Raw genomic sequence first — 19,760 nt, forward strand, 5'->3', positions numbered from 1 at the left:
GTGCAGTTTTATGTGGTTGTATGTAGCGGATATCGTATTCTGAAATGGTTTTGTTTAATATTTTGTTCTAAGCTTTTCTCAAGTTTCTCCACAACATTGTGTAGTTGCTGTGTTTACCCAGCTCCTTAATGTTAACTTATTTTTCCCACAGAAGGCCACCTTCACCCTTTTTATGCTCCCAACGTTTTTTATCTGATACGTTGGTTTCTTAGGCTCTATTTCCTGGCGTAAGATTGCTCCAGAGTCAAAGAGTATGAGTGTTTACAGCTCTGGAAATATATTGTCTGTTGTCCTACAATGCTAACAGCCTTCCTTGAAAACCTGCCAGATGACATCTGTCCCTGCCTGCTCCGACTCCATCACCTACTGCTTTCCCCTGGGTCTCTGGGATGAGGATGCAGACACCACACTCAGCTCTGAGTCAGTATACCTGCTGTTCCCCTGCTTGAACACCCCACTGAGTGACCACGCAGGGCTGCCTCCTTCCTTCCCCTCCAAGGGTTGTTGTAAGGGTAATGAGGTAATGTGTTGTGAGGCATGCAGAGAGTGGGTGCCCAGGGAGGAGGAGTCTCTGGACCGCTCTTGTCCTGGAGCCGGGCGGAGCTAGGTTCTGAACTGCTGGCAGCCTCAGTTTCCTGGAAGAATAGGTTAACACACTCTCTTGCAAAATATAGCTTGTACAGTACTCAACTCATACATTTAATTTTGCCCCGTCTCCTCTACAGGCTATCTGGCTCTGTGAAGCAAGCAGCCATGCTGCCTTTTCTAGAACTCCTCTGAGGGGACTGGAGCGAGGGGGTGGTAACTCACAATCTCCCTTCATTTCAGGGCCTCTTAGGAAGATTGTGCAGACTTAATATGAAAGATGTCTGGAAAACAGGAATTGCTGGTGATTTTTAAATGCCTTAAGACATTGCTGTAAATATTAAAGTTTTATGTAATATAGTGATTTGAGGTAGAGAGCACGGACTTGGAGATTATCATTTCTAGATGAAGCTGGGCTAATTAAAAAAAATTTTAACTGTAGTTTTCTATTTTAGTGAAAGTACTCTATTTTTAGATTGCGATAAAACAGCATCATCCTATTCTAAGACAGAACAGTAATTGATTAATTGTATGTTATTGTTTTTTTTGTAAAGCAAAATATTTTTATCAAAATACTTATTAAGAGAATGCAAAAAATCATTTTTCCTTTAAATATGCATCTTTAAAAGGACTGCTTTGCTGCTGAGATTTCATTATAACTAACTTTTTAACAAAATTTGGTGAAAGTCAGTGAGAAATGAGAGTAAGTCTACAATGATGTCCATCTAGTAGGTGACCATTGAACACTTGAACTTACTTTTTAATGTATTTTAAATTTTAATTCAATATAGCCACAAATTGGGCAGTGTAGTTCTAGAAATTTATGTTTAAGGGCACTTGTTTTTTACCTTTAGGGCTCTATGGAGAGTTAATTTTCCACAGCTGAATCACCCAATTAAGTTTAAAATTCTGTTTTCTAAAATACCTTTATCCATTGTAGGGGGACAAAACAAACCTGCCAAATTTTAGTTGGTTAAATGAGTGTGGGTAACAGCAGGAGAGGAATTGTCTTTGACTTTATATATATAATTTTAGGAAAATGTTTTTCAATGCCCTTTGGTATGTTTTTTGGAATAGAGGAATTCTGGGGGGCTTTTTGCTTTTCTGTGGGCGTTGCTTCTCTGCCCTCTTTAGTATGTGACGGACACCTGAGATAGATGGGGTTGACCTTTCACAATGGGAGAGCCAGTAGAAGTAAAGAAGCTTCAGCTTGTAGTTTTCATCACTAAAAAGGCAGTAAATTTAGACCTAGCCTTCACAGTTGTCCTGAACCTGGTGCCATACCACCAGGCCTGGTCCTTTGCACAGAATAAACACGTGACAATTATTTGGGGGTAAACATGTTCATTCTTATTATTACCCATATGCTGAATGCTTCAGGGTCTATAGTAACTAGTAGGTAGGTGATGGATAATCCTTGGCTTTTTTGTTTTCTTTTTAATCCTTCTGGTTATTTCACCTATTTGCTTTGATTTACTTTGAAGAAATTATTTTGTTTTCACTGAGAGTGGCTGGCTTCTCTCTGTCTCCGTCCTTTACACTTGTTTATTTTCCTCTTCTGTCTCTTTTTTTCCCATCTGTCTCTTTTCCTTCAAAATACTGTCACAGGGGCCACCTGGCATTGTGTATTTTTAAACAGGGTGATCTTTGAACTTGATAAGAAATTGAAAGTTAATTTGCAGTCTGGATGGGATCATAAGCTACTGACCAGGAGATTATTTCCCACTGAAATTTCTTATTTGAGCAATGTGCTGCATACTTTATTATTGTTAGTTTTGACTGTTTGGCTCTCTTGCATATCTTCCATATCTGGAATTTACAGATTCTGTACAGATATGTCTGTGTATTGAGCACGTGCTGAAGTGGTGCCTGGCCTCTGACGAAGTGGTCTTCTCACTTGCACAGGTTGCGCAGAGCATCGAGGATCATCATCAAGAAGTGATCGGTTTCTGCAGAGAAAATGGCTTCCACGGCTTAGTTGCATACGACTCTGATTATGCCCTGTGCAACATCCCCTACTATTTCAGTGCCCATGCCCTAAAACTGAGCCGGAATGGGAAAAGTCTCACCACAAGCCAATATCTGATGCACGAGGTTGCCAAGCAGCTGGACCTGAACCCAAACCGCTTCCCTATCTTTGCTGCTCTGTTAGGTAGGTGGGCAGTGTGAAAATTCATTTTATAAAGGAGTTCTATACTTGGGACATACTGTTGTTGTTTTTTTTTAAATTTCAATGCTACAATGTTTTGGATTGTATCTTACTTAAAAGAACCAGGGAATGGGCTGGGCTTCTCCTCAGTAACATTCTTTACTCATTATTTTTTGGTGTCACTGAAAATGTGCTTCATTTGTTCTTAAGTGTTTGTTTATGTCTTGTTCCATCTAGGCCGATAAACTAATTTTGTGGGAAAAATGCCCTTAAAGTTTGGGGAAAATAACATTTAAAAATCACAAATGTTGGGCTTCCCTGGTGGCGCAGTGGTTGAGAGTCCGCCTGCTGATGCAGGGGACATGGGTTCGTGCCCTGGTCTGGGAAGATCCCACATGCCACGGAGCAGCTGGGCCTGTGAGCCATGGCCGCTGAGCCTGCGCGTCCAGAGCCTGTGCTCCGCAACAGGAGAGGCCACAACAGTGAGAGGCCCGCGTACCGCAAAAAAAAAAAAAAAAAAAAAAAATCACAAATGTTAACACAGTCTCACTTATGAAAATTAAACATTTAAACCTTTGGCACAAATTATGTTTGTTATAGAAGAAAATATGCTGTGAAGTTAGCACTGTCATGTTTTACCCTCATTTTCAGGATTCTCATTACTTTAAAAGGAAAACAAAAATAAACTATGTTACCTTGTTTCCAGTGCCTGCATCTTAAGTAAATGTATAAATGTCTTTAAAAACTCCCCTGGAGGGGGCTTCCCTGGTGGCACAGTGGTCGAGAGTCTGCCTGCCGATGCAGGGGATGCGGGTTCGTGCCCCGGTCCGGGAAGATCCCACGTGCCGCGGAGCGGCTAGGCCCGTGAGCCATGGCCGCTGAGCCTGCGCGTCCGGAACCTGTGCTCCGCAACGGGAGAGGCCACAAGAGTGAGAGGCCCGCGTACCGCAAACAAACAAACAAACAAAACAAAAAAAACCTCCCTTGGAGGAATTCCTTATGCTGAATACCTAGAAAGGACGAAATCTGGTTTCAACTAAGATTTTATATATTAATTTCTTTCTCTTAAAAATAATTTGGCAATAGGTAATACATTTATTTATCACTTTATGTCTGTAGTTTATAGTTATTTCTTTTCTGTCCACTTCCCTTTTTTGTGCTTGGAATGTACATGTTTCTAGCTACTTGAATATCCGGCTCTAGTTTGCTCAAGAGTTTGCAAAAATTATGTCCACAGTATAAGTAAATGTGTTCTGAGCAAAGCCCTCCTGTGAGTAAAATCCATGAATTTCAGTGATGGGATTGAGGGCTGTTTGTTTGGGACACACAGGCCCTTTTTGAAAGATATGTGGTCTCCAGAAAAGTGCGATCTTATTGTACTCTCTCAATTTCTATTCTGTAGTGCTTAGCAGCCTGATCTGGTCATGTTTAAGAGGGGGATTATATTGTGGGTTATTTTTAGAAATCCCTAATTATCAGATTTTTTATAAACAGTCCAAAAAAGTTTTATACAACTAGAAATTATAGTGAGACAGCCATAATTTTTCATATATTATTTGGTGTTAACATTTCAAATTGTATAACTACAAATCAATCAAAAAATTTCTGATTTTACAAGTTGTCTTTATTTGGATCTAATCTCAAATACATGTCTTTAAGTTAGTACTTGGCTATTTTCTGTCCATTTTCTTAGTGAACTCTTGTGACTTGGGATTTGGAGGATTAAAACCTAATTTCTAAATATATGTAGTACTTTCATATTTTCAGACATTAAAATGTAAAACGATATTTCCTCAAATGTTAAAAAGTGATGGAGTAGATGGACACATTATGAAAAGTTTCATATTTACTTAAATGTTACCACAATTGACTTTAAATGAATGGGAAAATTGTATGCTTTTAGAATATGGATGCCTTAACTAATTTGGGAAGGGTACTTGTTTATCTTATTTAGGGAAACATTGAATAAATTTCTTGGGAGATAATGCCAACTAATACTTTTCTAGCTAACTTATTTTGTGAAATAGTAAAAGAAATGGAAAACAAGAGTAACATTGTGAATAATTTAGTAATAAATTAAGGCTTGGAATTTCTTCAGAAAATTTAGGCAAGTTATAGATAAACGCTTAATTGGTGAACATTTTTAGTTTAGATTTTGTGTAAAAGTTTCAACGTCCTCAAATAAGAAAGATTATTTTCCCTTTTTTTAATAGAAAGTATAATTTCTCCTTTTTGTAGTAGAAAGTATAGCTATATAAGATGTTCTATTTTAGAAAAGTTGAGTGAAATACTCATTTAAGTATTTGACCCAAGTTTTAACAGACTATTCTTTTTTTTTTTTTTACATCTTTATTGGAGTATAATTGCTTTACAATGTTGTGTTAGTTTCTGCTTTATAACAAAGTGAATCAGCTATACATATACATATATCCCCATATCTCCTCCCTCTTGCGTCTCCCTCCCACCCTCCCTATCCCACCCCTCTAGGTGGTCATAAAGCACCGAGCTGATCTCGCTGTGCTATGTGGCTGCTTCCCACTAGCTAGCTATTTTACATTTGGTAGTGTATATATGTCCATGCCACTCTCTCACTTCGTCCCAGCTTACCCTTCCCCCTCCCCATGTCCTCAAGTCTATTCTCTACATCTGTGTCTTTATTCCTGTCCTGCCCCTAGGTTCTTCATAACCTTTCTTTTTTTAGTTTCCATATATATGTGTTAGCATATGGTATTTAACAGACTATTCTTGATGTTGGAATTGGCTTAATATCTTTTCAGATAGAAGCTTCAAAAAGAAATCTCAGATACTTAATACTTAAAGTTCTATACATTCCATGAGCCGAGGAAAGCAGTACAAAACTCGGTAACTGGACAATTAGGACTTAACTTTGCTCTTCTGGACATAATGACAGTTTGGTACATCTGTGTCATGTATTTGTGTGTTTAGAGTATTATGATTAGCAATATTGCAAATGAACTCACCTTGTTTTGTTTTCTGTTAGCAGCTGATTAATGAATCTGCGTAGTGTGGAGGTGACTAAATCATAATATAAAAATTACAGAATTATTTAGGAAATTACTGCTTTTAAATTGTATCAAGACCACTAACAAACCAAAGATGTTAGTATATCAGGCATCCAAGCACTACACTGAAGGGAGAATGTTCCCTGCAAAATGTAGTTTCTCAGCTGAATACAGTTCTTATTTGTGACACAGCCCTGGTGATAGTGCATAGAGCTGATTGGCACTTCTTGATGGCACTTGTTGTAGTCTGTGCTTTGTACATCTATTTGTGGGTGGTGCTGGAAATTATGGGAGGAGGGTGTTGATCCATGTCACAGGCAGCAAACATTGTCACTTAACCTTCCTTAGATTTTATAACTATAGATTCTGCCTCTGCTGTTGAACCTACTTCACAGAATGCAGTTTCACAGAACCATCGTCTCTCATAAACAAATGAAAAGTTGTTTCAAATTGACATTTGGCATCTGGCATTATCAGACTGACCTTAATACTGTGCTGGGAAATTACTTAGGTTTTTATGCAGTTTATTCAGTTTGAATGCTGTTGAGCCTCTACTGGAAATTCACGTTGTACTTGAGGCGGCTGCAAGAAGTCTGCCTGCTGTATGTTGCTTTGTATTAAAAGATGAAGAAATATTCTCAATTTCTGTGTGGAAGTTTTATGTGCTGTATCAAATGAGGTGGTCCTAAGAAGCCATATTGCAAAGTCTGAAACTAACAAAGATAACCTACAAATTATAACATGCAATGATATTGTTGCCCCTGTGTCACTCATGATGATGGCTTTTATGGTATCCCTGTTTGTATTCCAGGAAATCACATTCTACCTGATGAAGATCTGGCTTCCTTTCATTGGAGTTTACTTGGTCCAGAACATCCACTAGCCTCACTTAAGGTACATATTCATTTCATTTCCAACATTTGTTGATTTTGCTATTACTTTCATAATAGAAATAATGTTTCTTTATTGTAGAAGGAAATATAGCACAAAATTAGCAATATCCTGCTTCTCCCTAACTCCAGACTCTGTGTTGCCTTAAAAAACAAACAACCTGTCTTATCTTGTTCCCAGCACCTGTATTTTAGGGAAATATATAAATGTCCTTAAAAATTCCCTTAGAGGAATTCTTCATGCCGTATACGTAGATAGGTGGAAATTTTTTAGCTAAAGTTTTTATGTATTAATTTTCTTACCTACAAATATTAATTTTTTTCAATAGATAATATCATCTTCTGTTACTCAGATCAACATCTTAGCGTAGTTTGATAAATTTCATAATTTTCTTACTAATTTTTCAATATTATAAAAATCTATTTACAGTTTTAATGGTTTTTGAATGATGGAGGAGACCCGAGTTCATTAGAGAAGTGGTCTGTTTGTACTATTTTGTTAATATTTGTTTTCTTATTTTTCTCCCCTTCCTGTTTGTGAAAGTAATGAACATCCAAGAAGACTCTCTTAACTTTGATTTTCTAGAGTGGGAAGGTTTACGGTTTGATGTGTACGTAGTAGTGAAATTGGTATGAGCCACTAGGGAACTTGGAGTTGTACTTGTGAGTGGCTTCCTGTGATTTTCCATATTCCCTTTGCTGGGTAAAGTGGCTCTGGTGTTCTCTGCTATTTAGTGTTGTGATCATAGCTGCCACTTGTTAGGTAGGGAGCTGGGAAGTCGGGACCTACACTGGCTGGCAGCCTGGGCCTCAGTTCCTCATAGTAATAGGGAGGTTGCATGGAACGGTTTCTGAATGCACTTTTTCCTGTTGTCAGAATTGCCCTCCAAATTGGAGCTTTTGTGTTTTAGCTTACAGTGAGCTTTTGTGATACTTGCAAGTTCAAGCGGCATTCCTTTCCTGCCTCTTTCATCTTGTTTCTTGCTGCCTAGAATCTCCTTTCTTTTCCATTTCTTGTTGATGGGTCCTGATGTTTTCCTTTTTATCCTAACAGTTCTTTGTATGGGGCTTTTCAACTTCTGTTCAAAAGTCAGTTTTTCTCCTCTCGTTAGAAATTACTTGTTTTCTTTTGCTTTTTTGTCCTTGAAGGGGAACGGCTTTCTATTTGCTATTGGCCGGAGTGTTCTTCATGTGTGTTTTCATTTACAGAGTGCTACAACTTGTAATCTTGATTCCAAGCTCCTGGTGATACCATTATTGAATTGCAGAATGGGAAAAGTATAGTCTGAAATCAGGTGGACTCAGAAGTATTGTGCTCATTAGGTTCATTAAGCAGTATGCTTTTATAAGTTGAGACAGAATGAAGGCCTGTTTTTAAGAAGGTTTGTAGAGTTTTGAGTAGCAGGGGTGAGAGGCTCCCAGGATCCCAGACCATATACATATATCTAAATTGAGCTTGCCTTATTTCATGTGTCAGAGGTTAGAAGTGAGGAGCTGTTTGAAGAATTACTGGAAAACCAACTCAAACTATCGATAGGTTACAAACATCATTATCATGTACTTTTCCTAATAGTTTGTTAAGAAAAATAGTAAGTATGTAAAAAGTTGAAATAGAAAATGTCTATCCATATATCCACGATCTTGGTTAAACAGTTTTTAACAGTTTCTTCTGAAGTATATTTGTATCTGTGTGTTTTTTTTTTAGCTCAGCTATTTGGAAGTAAGTTGCAGATATCATAACACTTCACCTGTGAAAACTGTGGTTTATATCACCACCACCTAAAAATAAGGATAATCTCTTAATTATATTATTATTATCACATTAACTAAATTAGCAGTAATTCCCTAATGTCATTTAATATTAAGTCCATGTTCACATTTTTCTATTGTTCTCTGAAAGTTGTTTATAGGATTGTTTGTTGGTTTTTATTTTAAAGCAAATCAGATTTTTTTTGCATTATCATCATGTGTATTTTAAATATTAGCTGGGTGTTTTTATGGCATAGTGAAGCAGTCCAAAATAATTTTTCAGTGACTTGATAAGTTGTAGGATTTTTAAAGTCACATTCTGAAAAGCAAAGCATGTCCAGCTTTGAGTTCAAAAATTGCATAACTTTTATGTTTTGACTTTTTATACATAGTTTTCTGTGTGTAGTATCATTTTAATCATTTTAACAAAGACTATGGGATATTGAATGTGGTTTTTTTCTCATGAACATTACTACTGTATAGAATTATCTGTATCCCATCTGCTTTTTTAGTCTCTTCTTTTTCACAGTAGTAAAACTAACTACATCTTTTGAAAATTTGGTTAGTTGTTGCTTATGAAACTTTCTTATGATTTTTGTTTGTCCCTTTTTAACACAGTACGTTGTATACACCGCTTTGAAGGATATCTGATTTTGCATCCCCAAGTTCAAGCATTCCTTTTATCATCCTTTATTTTGCCAGTGTTTCACCCAAGTCATATCTACTAGTTTATTGTTCACAGAGAGTTGGTGTTATATGAACTTATTATCTAATAAGTTCAAATCACCCCTTAACATGTTATACCATAATCTTAGCCCTGTCAACATTTCAACCATTGTGTTCATTTTAATGGTTTTTGTGTTCCTAAACTGCATATTCAGTTTCATGTATTTCAAGTTTTTATCCCCGTCAGTCATTCATGACCCCCCCAAGTACTTCCGGCCCCGGAGTCCCTTCACCACTTCCTTCATATTGGACAGGCTACTTTGCAAGTTTTATGCTCGCCTTTCCTCTCCCCAGACCTCCCACAAGTGTTGTTCTCCCGTATAGCTATTCAGGTTCTGTTTTGGTCTCTCTATACCACCACCCCAATTGTGGCAAGCAGGCAGTGTGCCCCTCCCCTGGCACACTGCCTCCCCCCCGCCACTCCCCCCAGGCCTAGCTCTGCCCATCAGCCCCGGGCCAGGCAGGTGCTGGTTTCTCTTGAACTCCTTCTCCCTCTGTGTGTCCAATTAAATTAAAATACGTCCTTGAAAGCTCCCTTGCTTGCTTCTGCCTGTTCTCAAAGATCTAAGTCCTAGCTCTCGTACATCTCTCTTTCTGATTTAAATAGTCTTCAGTGTTTATTTATATAACCCTACCTTCAGGTTCACTTATTTTTAGTCACCTTCCGTTTTTGTTTTGTTTTGTTTTGTTTTTATTTTTGGCTGCGTCGGGTCTTCGTTGCTGCGCACGGGCTTTCTCTAGTTGCGGTGAGTGGGGGCTACTCTTCCGTTGTAGTGCGTGGGCTTCTCATTGCAGTGGCTTCTCTTGTTGTGGAGCACGGGCTCTAGGCACGTGAGCTTCAGTAGTTGTGGCGCACGAGCTCAGTAGTTGTGGTGCATGGGCTTAGTTGCTCTGCGGCATGTGGGATCTTCCCGGACCAGGCATCAAACCCATGTGCCCTGCATTAGCAGGCAGATTCTTAACCACTGTGCCACCAGGGAAGTCCCAAGTCACCTTCCTTTACCAGCATTATCTTTTCCCTGAGGCAGCTGTATACCAGGGCATTCTGTCAGGTCAGGTTAGGAACGTTTTGTTTTAAATTTACCTAGAGTTTTACCAAACGTTATGTCTAACTTTGTATTTTTTACACGCCACCAGAAGTCACTGAGTAATCCTTTTTACCAATATCTTTAGGGACAGGATGTGGCAGTTGACCCTGGGGAGGAGGGAGTCTGGTTCTGGGTGAGTAGCATGTTAGGGTCCCTAGAAACGGGGAGGTGGGCAGAAGAGCCTTCTGTGTCTCACTATGCAGTCCATGCAACCCCAGCATTCCCAGGGTCAGGGCACATGGCAAGGCTCACAGTGGGTCCTCAGGATGAAGCCTGGACTCAAAGGATCTCCTCTCTCTTGGCTTCCCTGGAGGGGAAGCGGGTAGCAGCTGCACCTGCTGTGATCAGTGTCCAGCCAAACAGTGATCTTCATCTCCACCATGTGTGTCCCCTGTCTGGGTTTAACACTGGAGCCAGCTGCCAGAGAGAAGAGCAGCATGATTTCAGGCATTTTGCGTTTTATGGTATATCTAATTTATCGTGCAACCTTACTAGAGTGAGATTGATGATCAGACTTTCTGGGATCCTTTTTGAAAGGAAGTTGAGTATAAATTGTGCATGAATAGAAAGATGGGCTTCAATTATTCTGAGTTCCACCTTTTAAGGCAGGGGTCCCCAATCCCCGGGCCACGGACCGGTCTGTGGCCTGTTAGGAGCCGGGCCACACAGCAGGAGATGAGCGGCGGGCGAGCGAGTGAAGCTTCAACTGTATTTACAGCCGCTCCCCATCACTCACATTACCACCCCAGCTCCTCATCATATCAGGTCAGCTGCGGCATTAGATTCTCTTAGGAGCGCGAACCCTACTGTGAACTGCGCGTGCTAGGGATCTAGGTTGTGTGCTCCGTATTTGCAGGAAAACAAGCTCAGGGCTCCCACCGATTCTGCATTATGGTGAGTTGTATAATTATTTCATTATATAAAATGTAATAATAACAGAAATAAAGGGCACAATAACAGCAATGCACTTGAATCATCCTGAAACCATCCCCCTCCCCGTCCGTGGAAAAATTGTCTTCCAGGAAACCGGTCCCTGGTGCCGAAAAGGTTGGGGACTGCTGTTTCAAGGCATTGCAAGAGGTGGCAGTTTGGGCACTTAAGACCTTCCAAAGAAGGAATTCCTGCTTGCATGTTAGTGTTAATTGAAGTTAACTCAATATATTCCTTTCTCAAAAAGTCATCCTGTAGTTTCATAAGAGCTAAGAAGTACTTCCTAAAATCTAAAGACTTTTCGGGCTCTAGAGAAACTAACGTTAGGGGCCTGGAAGGTTGAAAAATTCAACCATTATGCATTGTGGAAGTGAGAGCTATTTATAATTGCACTCCTGGAAGAGAACCACTTTTAACAGATGGATGTTTGGTACTCCAGAATTGTTTTAAAATGTATATCCTACTAATATTATTATTATAATGTCATCATCATCATGCATTCAGTGAGCCGCACATTCTTAACAGTCTGGAATTTCAGTGCACAGGTTCACGGTACTGGCCTTTAAGCTTTTAGGTCATGGAAACTTGCTTTTAGTAAGAAGTCTTATTCTTTGCTCATTTAAAATTTATATATGGAATCCTTAAATGGAAAATAAAAGACTGAACTCAAAAGATTTTTGCTTGCTTATACCTTCCCACCAGAGCTTCCTTCCCTGTCCCGAGTTGGTTTTAAAGTGAAGATGGGGGACTTCCCTGGCGGTCCAGTGGTTGAGACTTCGCCTTCCAATGCAGGGGGTGTGGGTTCAATCGCTGGTGGGAGAGCTAAGATCCCGCATGCCTCGGGGCCAAAACACCAAAACATAAAACAGAAGCAGTATTGTAACAAATTCAATAAAGACTTTAAAAAGGGTCCACATCAAAAATAAATACATAAATAAATATTAAATAAATAAAGTGAAGATGGAAAGCTTGGCATTCTGAGGCATCTGCTGAAATCACTGGGGCTCAAGAATAGCTTTTCTGTCTCTGTTTTACAGATGGTGGGTGGATCACAGGTCACTTTGCTGGAAAGGAGGGACAGAGTCATGGGAAGGGTTTGTGTTCCCTGGGTGTTACAGGATTGCTTTCAGTTTAGCTCCTTCCTCTTGAGGGACTGGGCCTGCCCTGGGCCTGCGGGCAGAATTCTTCCGAGTGAGATGAAATGCATGACCTGGCCAGAGGAGGGGAGATTCGTGGTCCAAATGCAATCTGAAAGATAGAGTGTTTATAGTGCCCGACTTCTGATTCCTGGGGTGGTGAGTGATAGGGTCAATGAAGCAAAAAGAAGCTTACTAGGGTATTTTTGCTTTCTCTGTTTCTTCTCATGACCTGGAATCTTCTAGTTTTATGTTAAATAAGTGGCATATTCTCAGTTTTAAAAATGTGTGCAGACACTTTCAAGCATATTTCCTCCCCTGTGGGTCCAGAATCTCTGCCTTGTTCATGAGTAGGCCTTCTCCATCACTCTGACTGGAAGAGGTCACTTGTTTTGGAAATGTGGCTCTTTTGGCAGTTTCCCGACCCTGTGTCTTGGGTGCGCACACATACACCCCTCACCTTGCCAGTGGTCTCTCTGCTCTGAGCACTCCTAGGCGGCTCAACCGGAGATGTCGCTTTTCTTGAGACTAGCCCAATCTGGGTCCAGGAGGAAATGTGACAGAATTGGGGTTTGCTGGTAGTTTACTTCCAAGTTGCCATTCTTGGTTAGAATGGTTTTTAAATTTTCTTTTTATAACAGTTTTATTGAGATATAATGACATACCATAAAATCTACTCCTTTAAAGGATACAATTCAGTTGTTTTTAGCTTTCACAGAGTTTGTGCAACCATCATCACTGTCTAATTTTAAAATACTTTCATCACCTCAAAAGGAAACCCAGTATCTTATCTGTTAACAGTCACTCCCCATTTCTCCCCCTCCTCCACCCTCTGGCAACCACTAATCTACTTTTTCCTCTAAGGATTTGCCTCTTCTGGACATTTCATATAAGTAGAATTATATGACCTCTTGTGTCTGGCTTCTTTCATTGAGCATAATGTTTTTTCAAGGTTCATCCACACTGTAGCATGTATCAGCACTTCATTTTTTCTTTTTATGGCCAAATAGTAGTCTGTCGTGTGGGTCTACCTACCATGTTTAATCCATTCATCAGTCAGTGGACATTCAGGTTGTTCAGCCACATTTTGGCTTTGTAATGCTGCTGTGAATATTCAAGTACAAGTGTTTGTGTAGACATGTTTTCATTTCTCTCAGGTGTATACCTAGGACTGGAATTGCTGGTCATATGGTAATTCTATGCCTAACATTTTGAGGAACTACCAGACTGTTTTCCACAGTAGCTATACTGTTTACACTCTTACCAGCTATGTGTGAGGTTTCTGACTTTTCCACAACCTCACCAACACTTGTTATTGTCTGTTGTTTTATTTTTAGCTGTTGCAGTGGGTGTGATGTGGTTTTGATTTGCATTTCTCTGATGACTAATGATGTTGAGCACCTTTTCCTGTGCTCACTGGCCATTTGTTTACCTTTTTTGGATAAATGTCTATTCATATCTTTTGTCCATTTTTAAATTTTTTATTAATGAGTTGTAAGAGTTTTTAAAAAAATATACTCTGTATACAAGTCTCTTATCAGATACATAATTTGAAAACACTTTCTCCCATTCTGTGGGTTGTCGTTTTACTTTCATGATGGTGTCCTTTGATAACTCTTCTGAGACTCAGGCAAGGTCGGCGTACTGGACATTACCCACAGACAACTTGGCTGCATGTTGTCTCCAGTAAAATAGTGTCTACTATACTGCAGTCTTCTAGGCCCAGAGTCATACACTGGGTCTTCTCCCAGAAGAGCTCCATTTCCTGTCGTACACTTTAATATCCCTTCTCCCTTTTGTCTCCACTGCTTCTATCTTTAGTATTCTCATAAGCTGACACTTGGCTCTTTTGCCCGTCCTGGGGCCTTCTGCCCATTTATTTGTTCACCGTTTCTTTCTTCCCTAGCTGGCCTGGACCTCTTGGTGGGTCATCTTGAACTGGTTGTACCATCACCATTCTCTTGCTCCTTCTTCCATCTCACCTGTCCAGCAGACCCCTCCACCCTAGATAGGTACTATCTAGAGAAGATTTGAGAACCACACAGCTAATGGATGCCACTGCAAACTTTCGGTCTAAGTTAAAAAAGGATCTAAATAAATGAAGAAATATACGTGTTTATGGCTCAAAAGACTGTTGTTATATAGACTTACTGCATCCCAATCAAAATCCAAGCAAGCTTTTTTTTTTTTTTTTTTGTTGCTGTACACGGGCCTCTCCCGTTGCAGAGCACAGGCTCCAGACGCGCAGGCCCAGCGGCCATCGCTCACGGGCCCAGCTGCTCTGCGGCATGTGGGATCTTCCCGGACCGGGGCACGAACCCGTGTCCCCTGCATCAGCAGGCGGACTCTCAACCACTGCGCCACCAGGGAAGCCCCAAGCAAGCTTTTTTTTAAGTAGAAATTGAAAAACTGGTTTTAAAATTCATGTGTAATTGCAAAGGACCTAGAATAGCATCAGAGATGTTGAAAAGGAAGAACAAAGTGAAAGGACTTAGTATTAGACTCACTTTAAAGCTATAATAATCAACTCAGTGTGGTACTGACATAAGGGTAGTCGAACAGATCAGTGGAGCAGAACAGAGTCCAGAAATAGACCTATATATATATTTAATTATTTTCACCAGAAGTCCCTAAGTAACTAAATGGGGAAGGGTTAGTTTTTACAATAGCTGGATATCCATATGCAAAAATTAAAAGAATATAAAAATCATTCTAGAAGAAAATATGAGAGGATCTTTATGACCTTGAGTTAGTCAAAGATTTCTTAGTTAAGAAAATGAAAAGCAAGCAACAACAGAGGGAGAGGAGCTATTTGCAGAATATTATCTCTGGTAAAGGACTTGTATCCAGAATATGTAAAGAACAACACAATAAGAAGATACACAACGCAACAACCAAAAAAGATGGGTGAAATTTTGAACAGACGTTTTACAGAATATTCAGTAAGCACACAAAGAGATGCTCCATGGAATTAGGGAATGCAAATTAAAGCCATCATGAGCTGCACTACCTGACCACTGTAATGGGCCAGGTGAAGGAGACAGATGATGCCAAGTGTCAGTGCGTGTCAGCACCCATAGCTCTGAGATGTGGCTCTTGGGAAGCAGAATCCAGAATGGTCACTTTGAAAACAGTCTGGTCGTTTCTTACAAAGTTAAACATATACCTACCACATAACCCAGCAATCCCGCTGCTAGACATTTACTCGCGAGAAACGAAATCCTATGTTCACAAAAATAATTGAACCTGAGTGTCCTGGCAGCTTTATCCATTGTAGTCTCGAACACACCAAGCAGTAGTCAGCTGGTGAATGGATGAATACATTGTGGGACAGTCATACAATGACATGCTGATAGCAGTGAAAGGAGCCAACTACTTTCTTATAATACGTATGAATCCTAAAAGCATGATCTTAAGTGAAAAGTCAAACACCAAAGAAATATGTATGATTGCTTTTATGTAAAACCCTGGAAAAGGCAAAAGTATGGTGACAGAAAGCAGGTTAGTGGTTGCCTAGGGCTCTGATGGGAAGGGGCACAGGGAACTATTTGCGGTGATAGAAACATTATACTTCATAATTTTGGCGGTGGCTACACTAATGTATGCATTTTATCAGAGCTCAGTGAATGACGTGCTTAAAATTGCTGAATTTTACTTTAAAATATCTCAGTAAAACTGATTTTTAAAATTATCGTCTCCAACTTCAACCAAACTATCAGCGTCAGCAGTTAATCCTTTTATTCTCCTTAATATTTATCTTAAACATTCATCATCTCTTCAGACCTCTCTTCAGTTTCACACTTTCTCTTACAGAGAGGTCCTTTATCTGAGGATGGTGAGAGTCCTCAGCTTCGCGTTCCCCTGTTCTCATTCTTCTTCATCCAGGCCCATTTTACTTCCTGAGACGAGACTATCCTGACATTCTTGAGCTGTTGTCGCTGAGCACATCCAGGGAGCCCTGCGTTACTTCGTCCAGTCAACTCCTTGCTCCTGTGTAGACGTCCCCCCTCTTTTGGTCGTTGGCCCTCAGTTTGTAAATGTGGTCTAGTCTCCCATATTCTCCTAACTCTCCTTTTCATCCTCGAATCTCCCGAAGGCAGCCTTCCATAATGTCCCCAACAGCTTAATCCACCCTCGCCGCCCCCTGCGCCCCTCCCCACCGATTTCTGGTGGACACAGTTGGGTCTTTGTTCAAGGCTGTGGATTTGACAAATGCTTTGTCAAATGCTTTGTCAAATGATTTTCGGCCTCTCTGGAGCACTTGACACTGTCAGTCATCCTGCTCTCCTCACCCCGCTGGGAAATTCCTGCCTTGATTCCCAGACCCCAGCTTTGTTCTGTATTCCTTATTTCCACATCCTTTCCTTGTCTCTCGTGTGAGCTGGCTTCCTCTGGTTGCATGTGCATTCCCTAGGATCCGTCTCTGTACCTTGCTGTGATCCTCACACTTTTCTTTCTGGCACATCTCATCTGCCCTTAAGGTTTCAACTACTGTGTTGATAACTCTCCAGTGTACTTCTCCCAAGAGACCCCTTCCCTGAACCGCAGGGTGTATCCCACTGTCCACCAAGTCATCTCCACTTGGGCACTGCACCTGTGCACCAGATTTGATGTTTCTAACTTAGAAATGTCATCACCTTCTCTAAGTAGGTTTATCGTCCTGTATTTTGTTTCTCGCTAGTGATACCACTGTCCCTGCAGTCATCAGGTTAGAAATTGAGAATTATCTTTGATTCTTCTCCTCTCTGCATCTCACCTTTCCCAACCTGCTCATCCTATCCTTCTCGACGGCCTGTGTTATCGTTACTTAGGTTTACACAGGAGCTGCTAATGTTCCCTCCTTTGTTCCTCTGCCTTCATGCCCATCCTCCATGTGTCTGGAACTCAGGCCTGATTTCGTACCTCTCCTGTTGAAAATCTTTCTGTAGCTCCTTTCATCGACAACAGGGGTTTGGGTTTCACGGATCTGTTGGGGAAAACAAAAGTTGGGAGGGCTACTGTTGTGTTGCCAACTTTTAATTATTCTAAATAAGAATGTTAGAGGAAAAAGGAACTCGCCGTCTACCATCATTTCATAGAAAAGGACATTTAATGCTAAAGGAGGCATAATTTAGAGACGACTAGACCAGAGTGTGGTGGCCAGGTGTGCAGTCTGCAGGTCAGGCGGTGGCCCAGCTACTCACCTCGTTGGCTCATATGGGTGCCTGAATGAACTCCTCTGCCAAATGGGGAGTACATTTAAGAGTACACCTCACAGCATTGTTTTGTGGATTAAATGAAGTGATGCATGCTGCGAGCAGCGTGTGGCGTATAGTCTAGAAGAACTCAATCACAGGACAGTACAGCCCCAGCTGGATGCAGACACTGCTGCAGGAGGGAGCCCAGGCCTGCCCTGCTTTCCCTGTGAGCCTACTGGTGACCCTTGCTCATAAAACGTGATGGAATTTTTCTTTGTTGACACTTAATACTTTAAATACTTTAAATTCAAATCCATTAAATCCTTCGGTATATCTGCATAACAGTTTCCACCTGCAGAGCTCGCATTTAGCATTGTTTGTGATTAATTGCATTTTAGCATCCTTTTCACAGCTATATTTAGGCAAATGTATACAAGATACTGATACACGTCATAACTTCAAGAATCTCGAGGCATAGCCATAGCAGTTGTGGTGTTTAAATGTTTTCCTTACTCTTGACTCTTTTAGAAAATACTAGTTCTCAGGATGTGTTCAGTGATTTAGCGGTTGGAGGACTTACTACAACAAACTGCCAGAGCCCCCTCCCACAGCTCTTTTCGTTGGTCTGGGGGCTCCAAGACGGCACTGGGTGGGATCTCAGGGCCTGCACTTGGAGAACCACAGAGGATGCAGAAGCCTTTCTCCCTCCTCAGCTGGGCCATGATTCCTCCAGGGTGTCCTCTGAGGGCCCTGCTGGAGTCTGGTCAGCATTTTTTCTCCAATAAGAATGTGAGCCTCTTGAAGTCAAGACACTGGGGAGCAGCTCCATATTCTTATTTTCTAGAATAGTACCTTACCCACAAGTGAATGTTGATCAAATCAGGTTTCTAGTTTTCTTCCTGAAAATTGCCAAGATTTGTAATCCTTTCACTTTGCTCTTTTCCAAATGGCAGTGAAGTGGATCAGGTTCTTCTGCTTCAGCAATGATATTATGTGAAACTTGTTTTTATAATCACTTGCATTTAAAGAGCAGCCAAGATATAGCTTGGGAGCAGTAGCATCGACAGTGTCAGAGGAAGATGTGGGTGCTCACCCTGAGTTGGATTTGGAAGGCTGGATTAGGAATGAAGCTGGGGGAACGAGGGGTGGTGGGGCGTGAGGGAGGAGTCCGGGCCATGGGAAATTATAAAGGACGCAGTTTCAGGGTGGTGGTCATGAGCCTCTCGGAAGGATTTAGGGGCCCTCTAATTATAGGATCTGCTCACTTCAAGGACTTTATAGCCTTAGTGTTGTAGGGAGTGGGGGTAGTGAAGACGAGGATATCCACAGGAACCAAAGTGACGGACTCTGTCATTTTCACTTGAGGTGGGATGGGACAGTGTGCGGCTGCCCAGTCGTCTGTGGTGTCCCGGTGTCAGGGTGCACACGCTGGGAGAGGCTGCCTGCACTACCACATTAGCTCCCAACCGCTGGAGGAAAGCCCTTTTCGTATTTTGGACATTAATGTACCCAGTAAATTCTGTTCTAACCATGTTAATTGTCATTTGTTCTCTATATAAATTCCTTCTACAGTGGCCAGCCTTTCCAGTACTGTGTGCAACATAATGAGGTAACCCTAGGCTTTCAGACTGCCAGGGGGCATTCTTTGGGCAACTAGTCTCAAACTGTAGTTAGAGACAGAAAGTCGAGGCCCAGAGAGGGGGTTGTCCAAGGGCCTGGAGCCCACTGGCCATTGCAGACTCTCTTCAGGCAAGGCTGTCCTCTTCCCTGTGGAATGTGCTCACCAAGGGGGAAATGCCAACGGTAGGACAGCTCAGGGTTTCTGTCCTGACTTCTCATTCCTGGGGCTGCCACCAGCTGGCCCCCCTCCCTGTCCTGACTGTGGGACTATTAAACACCCCAAAAGGCGGAGAGCGGACAGAACTTCCATTTCTCCCAGACTGGCTGGAACGCACTGTTCCAGGGACCTCTTCTTCATGGAGCGCGTGTGTGTCGGTAGTTTTTCATTCTGCAGAGGGGGAGTTGGGTTTCTAGGAATGTGCTTGTGGTCTGCAGCCTCTGACATTTCGCTAGTTCCCCGGAGTTCATTGTGATGGGATTTACCTTCACCAGACACTGACCAGAGCAAGGAGATAAAGATTTCCCTAGGAGATAGAGCAGCTAACATTTTCAAACATAGAAAACATTATTTCAAAAGAAAACCATTGCTTGGGACTTCCTTGGTGGTCCAGTGGTTAAGAGTCTGCGCTTCCACTGCAGGGGGTGCGGGTTTGATCCCTGGTCGGGGAACTAAGATCCTGCGTGCCA

The 19,760-nt window shown here is 41.3% G+C and overlaps 1 protein-coding gene across 2 annotated transcripts in view; it reads left to right on the forward strand.

The window, feature by feature from the left end:
* The window catches only part of FAM120A (family with sequence similarity 120 member A), a 106,486-nt gene that overhangs the window by 18,456 nt on the left and 68,270 nt on the right, over positions 1 to 19,760 (forward strand). For both annotated transcript variants that reach the window (XM_081237485.1, XM_081237484.1), the window contains exons 2-3: positions 2,491 to 2,737; positions 6,569 to 6,651. In XM_081237485.1, coding sequence (XP_081093611.1) covers positions 2,491 to 2,737; positions 6,569 to 6,651 — 330 coding nt within the window. The remainder of the gene's footprint in view (positions 1 to 2,490; positions 2,738 to 6,568; positions 6,652 to 19,760) is intronic.

Source organism: Mesoplodon bidens, assembly GCF_964165515.1.
Source record: "Mesoplodon bidens genome assembly, chromosome: 6".
Taxonomy (NCBI): domain Eukaryota; kingdom Metazoa; phylum Chordata; class Mammalia; order Artiodactyla; family Ziphiidae; genus Mesoplodon; species Mesoplodon bidens.